The sequence below is a fragment of the Cotesia glomerata genome, linkage group LG5, assembly GCF_020080835.1.
Source record: "Cotesia glomerata isolate CgM1 linkage group LG5, MPM_Cglom_v2.3, whole genome shotgun sequence".
NCBI lineage: Eukaryota > Metazoa > Arthropoda > Insecta > Hymenoptera > Braconidae > Cotesia > Cotesia glomerata.
In genome coordinates, this window is record NC_058162.1 from 23,235,320 (window position 1) to 23,254,904 (window position 19,585).

A 19,585-nucleotide genomic window follows, 5' to 3' on the forward strand; every position below is an offset into this window, starting at 1 on the left:
GTATAGACCGGATAGCTCAAATGGTAGAGTAGCCGACATGTCTTCGGAAGGTTCTGGGTTCGAATCCCAGTCCGAGCTATCTAATAATTTTTTTCTCGCATATTCTATAAACTCACATTAAGGTAGTTGTAGCGTGATAGGCATTTCAACAGAAAATTATGAAATTTTTTTTATTGAAAGATAAATATATTAATAATTCACTACCAAAATTTCAGATCAATTGACCGCACCGTTTTTGAGTAATTAATTTTTGAAATTGCATCTTTTACAAGTAGCGGTATAGAGAGATGATAAAGTTAGTATGAAATCTTTGGCCCACTCGAGTGGTATGGAAGATTTCATACTAACGTTACCATCTCTCTATACCTCTACGTGTAAAAGATACAATTTCGAAAATTAATTACTCAAAAACGGTGCGGTCAATTGATCTGAAATTTTGGTAGTGAATTATTAATATATTTATCTTTCAATAAAAAAAATTTCATAATTTTCTGTTGAAATGCCTATCACGCTACAACTACCTTAAGATGATCCTCTCCACATTCCTTTCTCAATCCTTTCCTACCAATATCCTGTTACGTGAATGTGGAACGCTTCACGTAATAATTACCGTAACTCCTATTCTTTCCCGCTTCACAGCATTATTTATATTTGTATATTTATAAGCGAACCATTTGACTTAATAATCCCGAATTTCTTCTATTTTATTTAATATACATCTTGAATTTTTTTTTAGCCTTCTGAACTATTTTTGCTTCGAATATTATTACTACTGATCAAAAAGCATATTTTATTAATTTTTAATATTTCACGAATAATTCCATAGCTTGGTTAAATATTTCTTCCCGTTTTATGCATAAATTCAACAACAGAGCGCGCCAGTTTCGTTAAAGGTGCTGCCTCTATATTCATCCAATCAAAACAAAAAATTGTACTATAAAAAAATCACATTTAATACATCCAATAAAAAATTACAAAATATATTTATTACTAATCCAAAAATTACGTCATAGAACTATTCTTAGCAGCAGTCAAATTATAAATCATAGTCCTGAGATGAACAAGTTCCTTGATCTCAGTATTAAGCTTCCTGATTTCATCTTCTTTCTCCGTAATAGTCTGACTGAGTTTCTTAGCCTGCTCACTAGACTCCTTAAGCTCTCTCTTATGATTCGCGAGAGTGACCTGCAAGGTCTCCAATTCCTTATTCGCCTTATCAAGCTCCTGTTCTCTTTTGCCTAACCTATCTTCAACCTCAGCCTTAGCCTCTCCAACCTCAATAATCTTCTTCTTCATTCCCTGAACCTTTTCCTCCAATTTGTGTTTTTCCCCAACCAACCTATCCTTTTCCGTCTCTAGCTTAGCATAGCTAGCCTTAACCTTATCAAAACTCAGCATCTTCTCTTCAAGCTGAGTCTTTTCCTTCCTAAGACTGCTCACCAATTTCTTACTAGTCTCCTCAGTCTGACTGACCTTCTGGCTCATCTCCGCCGCATCGGTCCTCCACATAGCTTCATTCTGCTGAGAGTAATACAACAACTGCGTTAGCTTCTTATTATTTTCCTTCGCCTGCTCCATTAACCCTTCCAACATGGCGACCCTGCTCCTGGCGCTTTCAATACTCGCCATATTAATCCTATCCACCTGCTGCTGAACCAACTTCTGATGCTCATACAATTCAATAACATCCTTCATAAAAATGTCGCTAATTCTATCTTCCTTAACCAAGTCTCCCAACTTCTCCAAAATCTGTTCCAACTCTTGCTGCCTCGCCAGCGAGAAGGACTCAGTCCCGCCCTCTACCAGCAGCCTCTCGAGTTTCAAATCAGCATCTCTGCTCGCGGAATTAATTTGAGCCATCGGATTTAGCTCACACATGCACTTAACAACTCCGGAAACAAACTCCTTGCTGCAGTTTGTCGAAGAGAAGACTTCTAGCGCCGTCTGCTTGACTTCAGCATCACCTGTAAAAATTCCAAGCGCTACAATCATTCTTACCGCGTGCTTCTCAGCGACATCTGTGAACAAAGCGAGCCAATTCAAACTTTGCTCCGCTAACTTCGCAGTAAGCGCAATCGCATGGACATACACTGCCATCTGTTGCGGTTCCTGAGAAGTAATTGTACTATTCAGCGGTTCCAGCAATTCACGCATTTTCTTTTCACAGAAAATTTCGCAGACTTGCTTGTGGAAACACGGAAGTCCAATTATTTCTAGGAACAGCTTCATAAGCTCTGTTAGTTTTGTCGTATTTTCTGAATTTTCGAGATTTGGCGTTAGAATATCGAAATTTATCAGCTCTATTAATTCTTTCTTGTTGATTTTAGAGTCGGATATTATTGCGCGGACAAGTCCCAAGGCTTCTATTGCAGTTTGTTCGTCGGTGATCCAGGTGTTAGCGAATTTTAAGAGTTCTGAGTACTGAGGAATTAGCTTGAAGATTCTTAACCTCACAAGAGAACGGAAGAATTTAATGATTAGCACAGTGGATTCAGGAGCTAGAGAATTCAAAAGCTTGGTGATGCTTTCCACATCCCGATCGTAGTTTGGGTAAGACAGCAATCCGGGTCTGAAGTGTTCGTTTGCTTGCATTTCTTCGAAGAATTCCACAAGCAGTTTCAGGGTGTCGTTGTCTTTGTCAGCAACTGCTGATGGAAGATTCTGCATCAGGGTTGTCACAAACTCCAGGACCACGCGTTCTGGGATTTTCTTGTTGATCTGCTCCATAACAACTAGGAGCTTGCAGCACTGGACCCGGATTTTGATGTTAGCGCTCTCCATGGTGATGAGTCTCCGGTAGAGAGCCTTGATGTCTGTTTTTTTTATCAGGATGTAGACTGCTGGAAGGTTCCGACAAACGTTGATCAGCACTGCAAGGGATAGGGCTGCGATCTCGTGCTCCTGGATGCACAGAATCACCCAGTTTGATAGGGTGGTGATCAGGTTGATCAAGTAAGGCTCAGAATACTGGATGTTTATCCCGTGAGTCAGCTCTTGCAAGAGTCTTAGAACTAGAATTCGCTTTTCGGGTACCAAGTCTGGGTTTACGGCCTTGGAGACGATCGAGGCGAAGTTGTAGGTGTGGGTTAATGTCTGGCGAGCTGAAGCGCTCTTGCAGATGAATTGTAGCACGTCCATTGCGATCCATGTCAGAGGGGATGATACGTCGCAGGAGTTCATCAACTCGGTTAGGCGGGAGTAAAAGTCCGCTATCACTGGCGTCGTTCTGTCGAAGATACGCAGTTCGGTTGATAATGTGATCGCCTGGAATTTTAGTTTGGTTAGTGTTTTTGTAAAAAAATTTTGACTTTTTTTTTTTTAATTAGAATCCTTTATTAAAAAGTTTATGTGACGTTTTCATTGTTGTCGCTTTTCGTAGCTATGGTGACTACTTTGGCAACAGTTACCATAGCAACGGTTACTATGACAACGGTTACGCTCCACGTTAACTGACACCAGTAATATTATACCACGACAGCTGATCCCATGACAACTGATCCCACGTCAAATGATCCCACAGACAACTGATCCCATCATCATCATCATCGTCATCAATAAAATAATAATTGATTTATTTTAAAATGGAGAGGTTTGCCACGAACCATCATTTTAGGGATCAATTGTCGTTGGGATCAATTGACGCAGGGATCAAATTACAGGTATTAATTGTCGTGAATAAAATTCCGGAGATCAGTTAACGGCACACCCAACGGTTAAATGTTAATAAGTTAAATTTGTTAAAATATTGATAAATTTAATTGTCGATAATAAACACTTTGACAGAAGCGCGCAAAGCGCGTTCGATTTTCTAGTTTTAGAAAAAAATTGGTATTGAAAAATGAAGTGATAAATTTGATGATACTCAAATTAGTAGACAGGAAAAGACCCTATTAGTAGCGGATTTTGGTACTTATTTAATTTAATACTTTATTTAGTATTTATTAGTATTTCTAATCTTTTAGACCTTTAGATCAAAAAAATTTTTAATTTTTATTCCAAGTAGAACATTTTTTAATTGAAAGAAAAAGTGCCACTAATAGCTAAGGCTTGGAGGTGACACTAATGGGGTCTGTTACCTTAGTTGATTAAAAAAAAAATAGAATATGTATTTTAGAAATGATATTAAAGTTTGCTGTCACTTCACCATTTTTTAATTTTATTTAACCCTTCGTAGGTCGCATAATGAGCGCGGCGCCGTCTTTTTTGCATTTTTTTTTTTTTCTCGAAATTGAGTTCATTGATAATTTTGAAAAAAAATAAGTGCATTCTTTTAACCTTTCTAAAAATTGTGATGTTATCAAAAAGCATAAAAATATTTACGAAGTAATTTAAAAAATCAATTTTCGGAACTAGGCGGCACCATGCCGCCCGGTGCGAGTGAGCCTCCGGGAGATTTTCTGACTGCGCTGTTGCCAAATGTCGTTACCGCCACTATTTCAATCTGTTTTACCGCATGTGAGGTACAAAAATAAAGTAATGTTTGAGGTTAGTTTTTTCTGTTTACATTATAACTTGTGATTTGTTCAAAATAATGTAATAATTACACTCATATTAAATATTATTTATATAAAAATAGTAATAATAATACAATTAGTAAATAAATTACTTTATAATACACCATACTAAGATTAACAGATGTCTGGCTTTATATATTACTAATTATTTAAATAATGAAAAAACAAAAAAATTTCAGGTGAACGAATTAAAAAAAAAAAACAATGGATACCAATTTTTCAAATTATTTTTTTTGATTGAATTTAATTATAATTATGATAATTAATTTAGCGGATATTTGATAATTTTAAGAATTTTTGTAACAAATAAATTATGACAAAAAATAATTATAAAAAAAATTTACATTCAGAAGTTTTAAGAAATTAAAGATGCAATTTTTTAAAAATAATTTTTTTGAAGAAATTTGTTTGTTAAAAAAAATTAAAAAATTGTCAAGTGACAGCTAGATTTAATGTCATATTATAATTTTATAATCTGGTCTTAGATGTTAAATTTAATTATGTCACATGTGATAAAAATAAAAAAAAAATTTTGTTATTCAATTAAATTTATGATAAAATATAAAAGTAAAATTATATTTAATCATAAAACATTGAAAAAATACTTTATCTCACAAGGAAATAGTATTAGTTTACATTTGGCAACAGCGCGTACGTTTTAACACGGCGGCGGAGCGCTCATCATGCGACCGACTTAGTTCGGAAAAGACACGCTACCTACGAAGGGTTAACAAAAAAATTTGCTCCGAAAAATTATTTTAAAAAAATTTTTAATTTACTAAATTTTCGAAATGTTAATTTTTTTCTTATTTTTTTTCATGGAGTATTTTATTTATTAGAAAAATTTTTTTAATTATTAAATATCTGCTAAATTAATTTTCATATTTTAGAAAATTATTTTTAAAAAGTTTCATTTTTAGTTTTTTAGAATTTTTATTTGTAAAATAAATTACTTTTCTTTTCTGAATTTTTTTTTGTGCTTAATTTATTTATTGAAAAATTGTCAATTTTTTTTTAATTTAAAAGATTTGAAGTTTTTAATTTTTTAATGAAGATTTTTTGTTAATTTTTTTTAATTTAAAATTGTCAAAAAAAAAAAAAAATTTAAGAAATCATTGATGAAAAATGAAATATTAAATTTTATGACACTAAAATCACAGTGTTAATTTTTTATGGAATCATTTAACAAGTGAATTAGTTTTAAATAATTATTTATAATAAATTGCATCTTAATTTTTTACAATTTGTACTAGTAGAATTTTCTTAAAAAAAATTCAAGAGAAATTTTATAATATTTAGAATTTTTTTATCAAATTAATTATAACAAAAAAATTTTAAAAAAAATTCCATTTAGAAATTTTTTAATAAACCATAAATGCATTTTTTCAAAATAAGTTTCTATAGCTAATTTATTTATTAAATGAAATTAAACAATTTTTTAGTATCATATTTTTTTGTCATAATTTACTTGTTAAAAAATTACCAAACATCTATTAGTTCTACACTCATTAAATTTTAAATATTAAAAAAAAAAAAATCTAAAATAATAATCTTAACAGAAAAAATTTATTAGTTTTTTCTTAAATTAGTAACTTGTAGAAAATAAAAAGAATGACTTACATCGAGACATTTCCGAACAATAGCACTGGTAGTATCATTCGAACGTCTTAAATATTCATCAACAGCAGCATTAAAAGCACGAATATTTTGATCATCCATTTTTATAAACTAAATATTTTATTTTTGGAGTTTATAAACAATAATTGTTTTGTTTACTGACACTTGCCGGATAACCTAGAAAAAAAAATACAATTATATATCACCGTGTAACTTTAATCAAGATAAAATAATAAAAATACAAATACCTTTTGCAAAAATACCAAGTGGTTAAATAAAAATCCAGTTTACAAAATATAATTAATAAATTTAAAAATTGTTTATGAGTCAGATAAATAATAACGAACCGTTAATAAGTTTTAAAAACCAGCAGGTCGGAGTAGTAATTTAATGTAAATAAACAGTTGATCAGAAGCTTGGAAAAACTGACAACAGATGGCGGCAAATTGGCGCAAAAATGCAAAATTCGGTTTAAGAGCGAAAGGACATCGTACGCGGGTGGAGTTACTGTGGATTAACCCCTGACAAGCACACTGGGTAAAAAGTACCCACCTTAAAATTTTAATTCGTTATAATTCTTTGTGTATGTTTAAACTTCGATAGTATTTTTATCTATTTTAATTGGCACTAATTAATTTAATATTATATCTATTTTATAGACAATTTTTTGAGCTTTGATGAAAAAAAAAAAAAAAATTTTTTTACTTTATTAGGGACCAAGATATTTGAAAATGAAATATGTTGGGTACTTTTCACCCTCAATGTCTAAAGAGGTATACGGTTTAGATGTGTGCTTGTCAGGGGTTAAACAGTAACTGTTGTTATAATTCTCTCTAAAGAATCCCATAATAATCCTAATATAAAATTGAGATGAAATGTATGTGGCATCAAACTATTCGTAACGTGATTGGTCGAATATATCATAAGCATGAAAATATATGCAAATGCTATAGTCAGGCGCGCGCTTGCGCGCGCAAATTCAAATTCTAGTCCCATAATAAAATTGAGATGAAATTAATGTGAAACCAAACTATTCGTGATGTGATTGGTTGAAAATATTTATTCTCATTCTGATTGGTTAAAAGTGAATATAATATACATAAACGACACATAAATATATCATGACAACAAATATGAGGCGCGCGCAAATTAAATTCTAGTCCCATAATAAAATTGAGATGAAATGTATGTGAAACCAATTTATTCGTGATGTGATTGGTCGAAAATAATTATTCTCATTCTGATTGGTTGAAAACGAATAAATATACATAAACGACACATAAATATATCATGAAAATAAATATGAAGCGCGGCTTGCGCGCGCCTCATATTTATTGTCATGATAGGGTAGGTGTCGTTTACGCATATCCCGATGATACATATGTGTCGGTTACCCAAGTCCCGATGATACATATCCCAATTTTTCAAATTTCGATTACACATATACCCAATGATACATATGTGCAATGATACATATCCCGATGATACATGTAATTAAAATTATAATTATAATCCCCAGTAAAAAATAAGACGCCAGCTATTTTTTTATCAGTGATTTTGTTTTGTTTTATAATATGTATCATCGGGATATGTATCATTGCACATATGTATCATTGGGTATATGTGTAATCGAAATATGAAAAATTGGGATATGTATCATCGGGACTTGAGTAACTGATACATATGTATCATCGGGATATGCGTAAACGACACCTACCCGTCATGATATATTTGTGTGTCGTTTATGTATATTATATTCACTTAAGTGATATTCACTTAAGACCGCTTGGGTCTACAGCCAATTTCCGAGTGTACTGCAAATAGAGATTCATCTATTTTTGATTTTCTTATTGGAAATAAAAATCTTTCATGTAATTTCAAGACTCTCATTAAATTAATTACTTATTTTTCGACTTATAATCCTGAAAAGGTTAAGGCCATATTGGAAAACCTCGAACAATTTAGTTCTCCAGAGACAAAAGTCGAATTTGATAAAGATTTTTTAAATTGCTATGATTTTTTTGATTTCTTTTTCAAGAACAAATATAGCGAAAAGTTTGACGGCCATTTAGGTATATTTGTTAAGCATGGCCTTGATGTTAACATTCAGCCCAAGTATGGTTGGTCTGTCATCCATTGTATCTTTTTAACAAGGTGTAAGTATAGAACGTATAATTTATTAAAATATGGCGCTGATATTAATTCTAAATCTAATGGCGTAACACCGATTGACGGCCTTTTTCACGAAAAATTCAGCGAAAAAAATGATTATTCATGGCATTCTTATTATTTTATTGAGTTTATTTCTCAGCATTTGTTCAAAATGAGGCTTCTGAATCAGTTCGTCAATAAAAAAAATTATCAGAAAGTGATGGAAAAGGCTACCAATACATATAAGTATGAAGAAAAGTACAAAAAAGAAATAGACAAGATGAAAGCTGCAGTGATTAATAATAATATCACTTATTATGACATTGTGCAAGCTGATTTATATAAATTGATCATGTATTTGAAAGACTTGGTTATTTTCGAAACATTGAAGTCTGGGAATTATGAATCTGAGTTTCCAGAATTCCAAACAATTATTAGTGGCTGTTTTTACAGAGCTTATATTAGAAAAAAACTTCTAGATGAAGTTTTTTGCTACACAGAAAAAAAAATTTCTTGACTGGAGAATAAAATTCTTGGCTCAAGTAAATTTCCGGGTGCCCGAAGGAAGACCGAAGTTATCTTGGCCGAAGTAAAAATTTTTCTTGAAATTCTATTCTTGGTGGAAGTAATTTTTCTTAATTTAAATTATCATAAATACTTGATACAATCAATTTTTATATTGGATCAAGATTTTTAGATACTTCAGGGAAGCAGAGCCACCTACTTCAGCTGAAAAAAAAATTTTCTCACCTTGAGAAAATTTTTCTCTTGAATATTTGATACCCATTTTAGATTATTTTAGCACGCAATTATACATATTGAATGAAAGAAAATAGTTCAATATTATTTGATCTTCCCATTTGACATGTTTGTCAATAAAAATGTTAATGAAAATTTATCATCGAGATATTTAATTTTTTGGAGCAAGAGAAAAATTTTCTCAAGACAAGAAAATTTACTTCTGTCAAGAACTTAATTTTTTGGAGCAAGAGAAAAATTTTCTTAAAACAAGAAAATGTTCTTGATTCAAATAAATTGTCTTGGATCAAGATACGTATTTCTTGAAGCAAGAGAATTAATTTTGTTGAGATAAGTGAAATTTCTTGTGTCAAAAAAAAATTTCTTTTTCGCCCAAGAAAATAATTAGCAAGAAAAATATTTTCTTGGTTCAAGTGAACCATTCTTTCTATGTACACGATCTTTGATATTATCAATAAACTTCCATATCCTTGTATGCGGCCTATAATGGACAATTTCAGTAATCAGGATCTGAGAGATTTGATCTATCAATTCCGTCTTCTAAAAAGATCTTAAATAGTTTAATTGTGGATAAAGAATATTTTATTATGAAATGAGTACTTACTAATTTTATTTTGATATGTTATATATATTTTTGAAACTATTTTCAACAAAAATTTATATTAGTTACTAAATTAACTAAATTTCTAATGTTTTTATAAATTATTTCTTAATAAAAAAAGAGATATAATTGCAATATTTATTTTATTTAATTATAAGCAAATTTTCCGCGAATTTATTATTTATATACTATTCAAGTAAATGAAACCAAATCATTATAAACTGTTTCTGACCATGAATAATTATTTTATTTCTCTCAAAAGATTTAATGTTAAAATCAATAAATTTATTATTATTTTTAATTGGTTAAATTTAATCTCACTCAAAATTATTTTGCTAGAAACTGTTGATCAAATTAGTTGAAAACTTTAAATATTTTATTTACCATAATTGAATATGAGCGCGCAAGCGTGCGCCTGAATATGGAGTTAGCATATATATTTTTAAAGTATTATAAACCAGTGTAACGTCCACGTTTTCAAAAATATAAATATCTAATTAGTCCCCGGCTCGAAATTTGCTCGCCGGAGTCCAGGGTCATAAACGGGGATCGCATTATCAATAACAAAATATAAACAAAACACTTCATTTTAAATAAATCAAAAAAAAGGAAACCTCTTTATTGGCCTGATCATATTAATAAACGATATAAACAATATAAGCAAATTAAACAATATAAACAATACATTAGAACACTCTTTTCACACATATTGGCGGTTCAAAATCATTAACGCGGTTCAAAATCATTAACGCGGTTCAAAATCAAGAAACAATACAAGCAATATACACTAATACGATAGAAACTTTCTATCCAAACATACACGACGGTATTCGCGGTTCAAACTAAAAAAAAAAAGAAAAAAATCGCGTTCTCCAGTTCGCGGCGCTAGTGGGTCAATTTCCTACTCGGGATTCCCCCGGAGAAACGAGAGGATAGTCTCCAACTCCCTTCTCCCGCGGTGCTGCCACCCAGGTCCCCGAAGTCGAGGTATCTAGCCGACTTCCTCGACCTCCTAATCGCCGTCCCCAATCATCGAGAGGATAGTCTCCAGCTCGATCCCACCTACACGACTATGATCACCTACCGTACCTCAGCTGAAGGCTTTGGCACGGGGAGAAGCACTTTCATCCGGTCGGTTCACGATACTTACCTGGGCCTTGGTCAGACTCCAGGTAGAGTATCATCCTCTTGAATTACTTGGTGAAGAGTATTCAACCGAGTAATTCTCCCGAGAAAGAATTGCTCGCCTTATCGAGCCAAATTTTGGCGTTTATCATTTTTCCCCTAACTCTCTTGTAAAGAACCGGAAGGGTCGTTTTAGACACCTGTCCGGTGTCCTCGAACTAGCATTCAAAAATAATTATTTTTTTGCCCTCCGGGCGGAAAGTGACAACTTTCGTCCCGCTGCGCTAAACTAAGTTGCCGCTTTCCGCCTTCGTCGGACAAAAAAATAGTATACACTCCACGGGAAGTACATAAGAAAGCCTCAGATCACATGTTTGTTGACCTCGGCTTCGCCTCGGCCAACAATTACATGTGATCTGAGACATTTCTTACTTTACTTCCCTAGGTGTGTAATATACTATATTATTTTAATCGTAATTTCCTTCATTTTCTATCCATTCGTCTCGCCAAATTCTAAGTTTTTATTTTCGAAACTCAATTCTTTATTATTTTAATCGTAATTTCCTTCATTTTCTATCCATTCGTTTCGTCAAATTCACAATTCTTTATTATTTTAATCGCAATTTCTTTCATTATATATCCATTCGTTGATTTTCCATACTAAATCTTGTTCGGAACTTAGAATAATTTGCCCAGTCTTTTAATTTCTTTTACAATTAATTCGCTCGGCTTCGTAATAATTTCTCACACGCTTAATTTCTTAATTTAATCATACCTTCGGTAACAATAATATAAAATTATTAACTAAATAAATACAATAATTAAATAATAATCGCCGCACTAATAACAATAATTATTTCTATTAATTTTTAAGTAATTAATGAAAAATAAACTAAAATACTCAAATACAAAAAGTAAAATCTGGGTCATACCAGTCTTTAGGATAAATTAAATATTTAATAATTATATTATGCATCAGTGTTACCATTGTTAGGTTACCATAAATCTATAGTTCATCGACAGTAAAATTATCATAAAACTACAATAAATTAATTGTAAGCCCACGAAAGAATCTCACGTGAAATCACTATAGGACTAACATAAAATTACTGTAAAACTACTATGAAACCACAGTGAAGAAATGTCACAAAATGACTGTGAATTCACTCTGAAATTACCGTCAATACACAGTAAACTTACGGTAAAATTGATTTCACTGTGATTTTACAGTAACTATGCGAATCTGCGAGGGGTGAAATTATTCTTCAAAAATTTCTTTTGTCATAATTCGTTTGTAAAAAAAAATTTAAAATTTATCAATGTCTCTTGAATTCATTATCATAATTCCAAGCAAAAACATTTTTATCAAAATTTTTCTTTTTTATAATTAATTTTTTGATGAAATCCCAAAATCTATTAAATGTCTGCTAGTTACAGTTTCATTAAGCATACTCTAATAACATTTTATTTTTATTCCAGAAATCATGCCTTCTGATTCCGTCAAACCCGGGGAATACACCGTTACATTTGGCGATTTTGAACCAGGATATAGAAGCGGTTAAAAAATTGTTGGAAGAAGGCGCCGATCTAACAACGGAAAATGAAAATCATCAGAATCCTCTACAAATTGCAGTCAATCTAAACGTCCAGTATAATGAAGTAGTCTATGTGTTGATAAATCATGTCTCTGAAGATAACATAACTGAGGAAGTTTACACAAAATTCCTCTATGATTTGCTCGACCATCGTCTAAATACGTACGCTGAAAAACTTTTGGGGAAGTGTTTAACATTTAATATAAACTTATCTTATCCTACTCCTACTTCAAACTGCCTATGGACAGCAGTGAAAAATGATTCTGTCTACGTTGTAGAAAAGATGCTGAAACGTGGAGTAAATATTAATTATAGCCATAGTGACGATGGAGATTATAGAACAGCCTTACATATTGCTTGTGAGCATAATGAAAGTTTGATTGGTGAATTTTTACTGGCAAACGGAGCTGCTGAGAGTTTTAACGATAAGTGGCCGTTCAATAATAGAAAATTATCTTTAAATTTGTGCGATAGCGCAATAGCTACGGGACACAACAAAATTGTAGTAGCTCTTCTCGATCATGGAATAGACGTTAACAGCCGATTACCAAGTTTCATTCTTAAACCTTCTCTACTGCATAGAGCTGTGGAAGAAAACAATAGAGAAATTATTGAACTACTTGTTAGCAAAGGCGCGAATGTCAATATTAAAGACCACCTGGGTCTACAGCCAATTTCCGAGTGTACCGGACATAAAGATTCATATATTATTGATTTTCTTATTGGAAATAAGGAACTTTCGTGTAATTACAAGACTTTCACTAAATTAACTACACATTATTTACTTAATAATCCCGAAAAGGTTAAAGCTCTACTGCGAAACTTAGAACAATTTGGTTCTCTAATGACAAAAGCCAGATTCGGTAAAGAATTTCTGAATTGTGATCATTTTTATAATTTTTTTTTTAAGGAAAACTATCGCCAAGGATTTGACTGCTATTTAGGTGTATTTGTTGTGTATGGCCTTGATGTTAATATTCGGCCCAAGTCTGGTTGGTCTGTCATCCATTCTAACTTTTTAGCAAGGTGCACTTACAGAGCTCATATTTTATTAAAATATGGCGCTGATATTAATTCTAAATGCGATAAAGGCCTTACACCTATTGACTGCTTTTTTAACGAAGAATCTGAAGAAACGAATGATTCTAGTTTGAAATTTCGTCGATTTGTCAGTTATTTTTCTCAGCATTTGTTTAAAATGAGGCTTGTGGGTCAGTTCGTCGATGAAAAAGACTATCAGAGAGTGATGGAAAAGGTTAAAAATCCATATTGGTTTGAGGAAAAGTACAAGAAAGAAATCGCCAAGATGAAAGCTACGGTGATTAATCATTATGTCACTTACTTGGACATTGTGCAAGCTGATTTATATCAATTGGTCATTTTTTTGAAAGACCCGGTTATTTTCAGACCATTGGCGTCTGGGAAATATAAATCTGAGTTTCCAGAATTCCAAATAATTATTAGTGGCTGTTTTTTCAGAGCTTATATTAGAAAGAGACTCCTGGATGAAGTTTCTCGCTGTACTATCTTTAATATTATCAATAAACTTCCATATCCTTGTATCCGGCCCATAATGGACAACTTCAGTAATCAGGATTTGAGAGAGTTGAACAATCAATTCCGTCTTTTGAGAAGACCTCGTCAAGAAGTTAAATAATGGAAAAAAAAAATGTTTTATTATGAAAACATAACGTACTACTTATTATTAAAACATTAACGTACTTATTACATTACTACTTAAAACATTAACGTACTTATTAATTTTATTTTGATACATATATATTTCTAGATTATAGTTACTAAATAAACTAAATTTTAACTGTTTTTGTAAATTATTTCTTAATAAAATGTTGAAATATAATTACGATAATTATTTCATCTAATTATTAATAAATTTTCCCCTAGTTTATTTTTTATAGCATTAAAAGAAATAAATATACTTTATTATATAATTAATGTAAAAATTGATACAAATAAAACCAAATTATTATAAAGTATTTCTGACTATAATTAATTTTTTTATTTCTCTTAGAAGATTTTATGTTAAAAATCAATACATTTATTATTATTTTTTTATTTATTCAACTTTATGCACGACAAAAACTGAATGGTAAAAAACAAATAAAAATTATATAATCCACTTACATAAGTGCTATGATATATTTATATATAGTTTAATTTAGTAGATTTAAAAAAATAAATTTCTTTACATTATTTAGAATTTTAATGTTCAAGTTCACGTTCGATATGATTGTATATGATTTTCGGAAATTACACAGTAAAAAATTTTTCGTCAAATTTAAAACAAAAATTTGTGTTGATGACTTTTTTTACACAATTTGTGTTAAATCTACACTCTATTTTGTTGAATCAACATACTAAAATGTTAAATTCTACACAAACATTTTTACACTTTACAGAATGACGAAAAATTTTTTACTGTGTAAAAAAAATTTTGTTGCAAATTTAAAAATTAAAATTATGAATATGAGTTTCCAGAATTCAAAATAATTATTAGTGGCTGTTTTTCCAGAGCTTTTATTAGAAAGAAACTCCTGGATGAAGTTTCTCGCTACACTATCTTTGATATTATCAATAAACTTCCATATCCTTGTATGCGGCCCATAATGGACAGCTTCAGTAATCAGGATCTGAGAGAGTTGATCTATCAATTCGATCCTTTGAAAAGATCTCAAATAGTTTAATAGTGGATTAAGAATATTTTATTATGAAAACATTCGTACTACTTACTAATTTTATTTTGATATATTTATTTCTAAAACTATTTTCAACAAAGATTTATATTAGTTCCCAGTCAGCATCCAAGTCAGAAAGATTTCAGTATGAAGTCTTTTAAAAAACTTCTTATAGAAGTCCTAATGTGACGTCTTAAGGAGCTCTTTTTTACGAGGTCAGAACTAAGAGCTCTTAATGAACTCATAAGTTTGGAGTCAATTTTCTGACATCTAACTGAGTCCCTTTTGTGGACTTCTTTTTGAGTTGCGTATAATGAGCTTATAGACATTATAAACAAAAAAACAAATTTCTTTTTAATATAAAGCTGTCAAAATCTTATTCATTTTTCATTTATTACTTTCCTGATTGAGAAATTAAATTGAAAATGATTAAAAATAATTCGAATTAAATAATTTAAATCAATTTGAATAGATTAATATATAGATATACACTTGGCATAGGTTAACTCATTTCTCTTAATCCAGGTTAATTAAATTTTTCAAAAATTTTAAATTATATTATGAAGTAGTTGGCAATAATGTTAAAATCTGGTTCGTAATCAAACTAATTTAGATAAAATAATAAAATTGGATTCTAACCTGAAAAAATTATGTGAACTTTCTACATCTAAGGAGTACTTTGCATGTATCAATTTTAAACATTTTATTCGAATTTAACGATATCTTATAACTATATACTTATTAATTATTGTTGAATTTTTAATATTCATTAATTTATCTATTAGATTTTATATTGTGAAAAGTAAACAAAATTTATATAGACTATTTAAAAAAATATTACAGGTAGACTTTTGAATATTTTTTAGTACATAAATATTCGTAAAAGTTACTTTTTCTCTATCGATACACAGTATCAAATAGAATAAATAATATAGACAATGATCGCAACATTTCATCACTATATAAACTTAGCTTATAAGAATAATGAGATGTGTAACGACATATCGTTTGAACAGCGTAGGGGGTTAGGTATCGATCTAGCACGCGCGCGATTCGGGTTCGAATCTTAGTTACGGCAATTGCGATTTTCACTTTCTCTCTTTAAACCGACAATATTAGGTCTAACTAAAATAATAAACATTCGAAATCAGCATCGGTGCTTCATGAAACTCTGAAATATTTTTCATAGTTTACTTTTATTATTATTATTATTATTATTAATATTATTTTTGTTGTGTTCTTATTATTGTTATCATTATAATAGCGTATAGAGATAAAAAATCATTCATCTGTGCGAGTTCAGAAAAAAGAGCTCTTTAAGAGCTCGTTTTGATGAGTTCTTAAAGTCTACAATAAGCGGCGCATTCGACCTGAAATCTGAGCTCATTCGGAATAACTTAATACGTCATTTTGCTATCTGGGTTACTAAACAAACTAACTTTCTAATGTTTTTGTAAATTATTCCTTAATAAAATATTGAGATGTAATTACGATAATTATTTCATTTAATTATTAATAAATTTTACCCTAATTTATTTTTTAAAGCATTAAAATAAATAAATATACTTTATTAAACAATAAATATAAAAAGGCCGTTCGGCTGCGGAAATGGAAGTAGATTTCCCAAATAACGAAAATTTATTTCTTATAAAATAATATTAATAATAATAATACATAACTTATAATATATTAGCTTTATTAACGGTTAATAAATGATTTTTTAACATCATAGAATTTAATAAATATTTATTAATGGTTAATGAATCCTTGTTAACTGTTAACAAATATTTATTTAAAATCAAAAGCAAAAATAGCAATTTTTTTTGACACATGATAATAATTAAATTCATTAAATAAATTAACGTATTTAATATTTAAAAATATAAAAGATAATTATGAGCTGTGATATAATTTGGTATTTTACAGTAAACGTTATTATAATGTAATATAATTAATACAAAAAAATATTAACTGTTAATAAGTATTTATTAACTATTAATAAATACTTATTAACTATTAATAAATGTATTCTTTTCCGAAATAAATATTTATTGAATGTTAAAAAATATTTATTAAAATTTAATAATTTAAATATTTGTCTTAATAATAAATGAAATTATTAATAGTTAATAAATTCTTCTATCAGCGTACTAATCAGTAAAGTAGTGGCTTATGATATAAATCATCGGAATGTTCACATCTAAAATTAAAACATTCATCACATTCATGAGCATCTTCAGAAGATTGAAGAAACTGCCAAAGTTTCTTTGTTCGGGTGAAATTTCTGTCGATTTAACAAAAATATTCTTTATATTTAGTTCTTACCTAAAAAATAAATAAAAAATGTGATTCTCGTTCCTCGTGTGAATTACCTAACTATCTAAACGAGTTATGAGTTCCATTAAAGTCTCCGACACACGCGTGCAAGGGCATATACAAGTCTACTATATAATAACTTAGCCCCTTAGCTCGTTGATACCCTCTCTATCTTTTAACTTAAATGCCTCACATGACCTCGCGGTTGATTTAGCTTGTAAACTTGGAGCTTCATACCGTAACTTGCATAACTTTGCTCCAAGTGTTAAATTAAAGATCTTCGAGCGCCATAATTTCTACCAGTATCTGCAATATAAAACACTCATTTAATATTCAATTATAATTAAACATGCAGTCTAGACTAGTTACAGATTTTATTATAATTATAATTAATCTCACTGTAATTACAGTTAATTAAAATTTTTACTAATTCAAGTACTTTTAATAAAAATCAATTTAATGAGAAGAATATATGTGCATTGAAACAAAAGTTTTTTAGTTTATTAACAAAATTATGTCAAGGCAGTTGCCGAATGACAAAGAGTAAGTATACATATAATTTTACATTATTGTGCAGTTTAACTTATAAATATTTAGAGTGTTTTACATAATAATATTTTTAGAAAGGTGATAATATTATATACTACATTAAAAATTAATATAAAAATTTGATTTATAAAGAATTAACTAATAATTTTAAGAATCTTTGATGTTACTAAAGAGACAGGTAGGAAACTTTAAATTAAAAAGAAGCTATATAAAGAAGGTCAATGAAGTTTGAAGATTAATAAAATAATGATAGAAGCATTTACAACAGTTTATGATCAAACATCTAAATTAAATAAATAATCAAAAATTTTATTTTTGAAAACCTCCAAGCTTGATGAATTTATAATGTCCTCTGGTAGTTCTTCCCATAATCGTATAACTGTAATTACGAAAGAAGACTCATAATGAGTGGTACTGAAATTTGGGAATTTAAAGAGAATATTATTTTTCTTGGCTGCTAGTCTCTCAGATCGTCTTACAGTAAGGTCTTCTTGAAATAATTCGCGCAAATAGCTAGGTTTACCAATTTCTAATAATTTATAAAAGTAACAACAAGTAAAATAAATTCGACGACTCTTTATGGAGAGCCATCCCAGTTCACGTCTATAAGGCGAGACATGTTCATCTCGCTTTAAATTGAAGATGAAGCGAATTGCTGAATTTAAAGAACGCTGGAGTTTACAATCATTTTCATCAGTTGCATTTAATAATACTATAGAGCAATAATCAATTAACGGTAAAATAGTTTATTTATTTATTTATTTCCTTATTATAGACCCAACAGCTTACGCCATTGACAGGGTCACTTACATATACAAAATAATCGGTGTCCTTATAAATATAATAAACTTAAAGCTCAAAATAATGACATTGTACGGTGCAACTTACATGGTTATATATAAAAAAAGTGAGAAAAGTAGATGATTAATTAGTATAATGTTATAATGAAATAAAGAGTTACTGAAACCTGGTAAAGTCTAAATTTTAATATTATAGACTTGCTATTCCCTCATAGAAGTAAGAATAGACGCCAAAGCACCGATCGTAATGGGTTGATTGAATCCAAAGAGATCAAGTGCTCTATCAGTATTATTAGCTAATAAGTTGCATATCAATGCCATAGTTGCCGATATAAGTAATTTTTTAATTGATGAAGTGTAAATATTTCTACGTAATTTCAGGCTATATAATGCCGAATTGATTTTACTTATAGTTTTTGATGTGTGTAAGTTCCACGATAGATTACACGTAAAATGAACTCCAAGGCACTTGATTGATTCAATAGAAGGTAGAGGTACACCATCAATTTCTAGCTTTGGAATACCTTCTCGCATAAGAGCTTTTACTTTGTTATTTGATCCCATTACCATTGCTTTAGTTTTAAGTAGATTTTTCTAGGAAACAATGACTTTAATTTTGGAATTCTTTGTAGAAGATGTATAGAACTTCATTTCACTCTTGGAACTTTTGGTGCTTTTAATCCAAGGCGCTTACAATTATCTCAAGAAAATTTCTTCTGACATAACGAAAGTTTTTTTGAAAAATTTTTTAATAAATAAACAATGAGAAAAAAATTTATTAGAATTTAATAAATATTTATCAACAGTTAGTAAATCATTTTTTAAATGAGATTTATTAACAATTAAGATTTATTTATTTATA

At 29.9% G+C, this 19,585-nt stretch overlaps 1 protein-coding gene across 1 annotated transcript; it reads right to left on the reverse strand.

The window, feature by feature from the left end:
• Positions 1-935: 935 nt before the first annotated feature.
• Positions 936-6,424, reverse strand: LOC123265954. Its single transcript, XM_044729950.1, has 3 exons — positions 6,380-6,424; positions 6,135-6,308; positions 936-3,264 (listed from the first exon to the last, which is right to left on the reverse strand). The coding sequence occupies exons 2-3, from the start codon at positions 6,231-6,233 to the stop codon at positions 1,003-1,005; spliced, it is 2,361 nt and encodes a 786-aa protein (XP_044585885.1). The 5' UTR covers positions 6,234-6,308; positions 6,380-6,424; the 3' UTR covers positions 936-1,002.
• Positions 6,425-19,585: the final 13,161 nt, after the last annotated feature.

Excerpts from the sequence above, each read along its gene's own strand:
- LOC123265954 (XM_044729950.1), bottom strand. The coding sequence starts at position 6,233 with ATGGATGATCAAAATATTCGTGCTTTTAATGCTGCTGTTGATGAATAT. Across the intron at positions 3,265-6,134 it reads TTGTTCGGAAATGTCTCGAT|GCGATCACATTATCAACCGA; the intron begins GTAAGTCATTCT and ends CTAAAATTCCAG.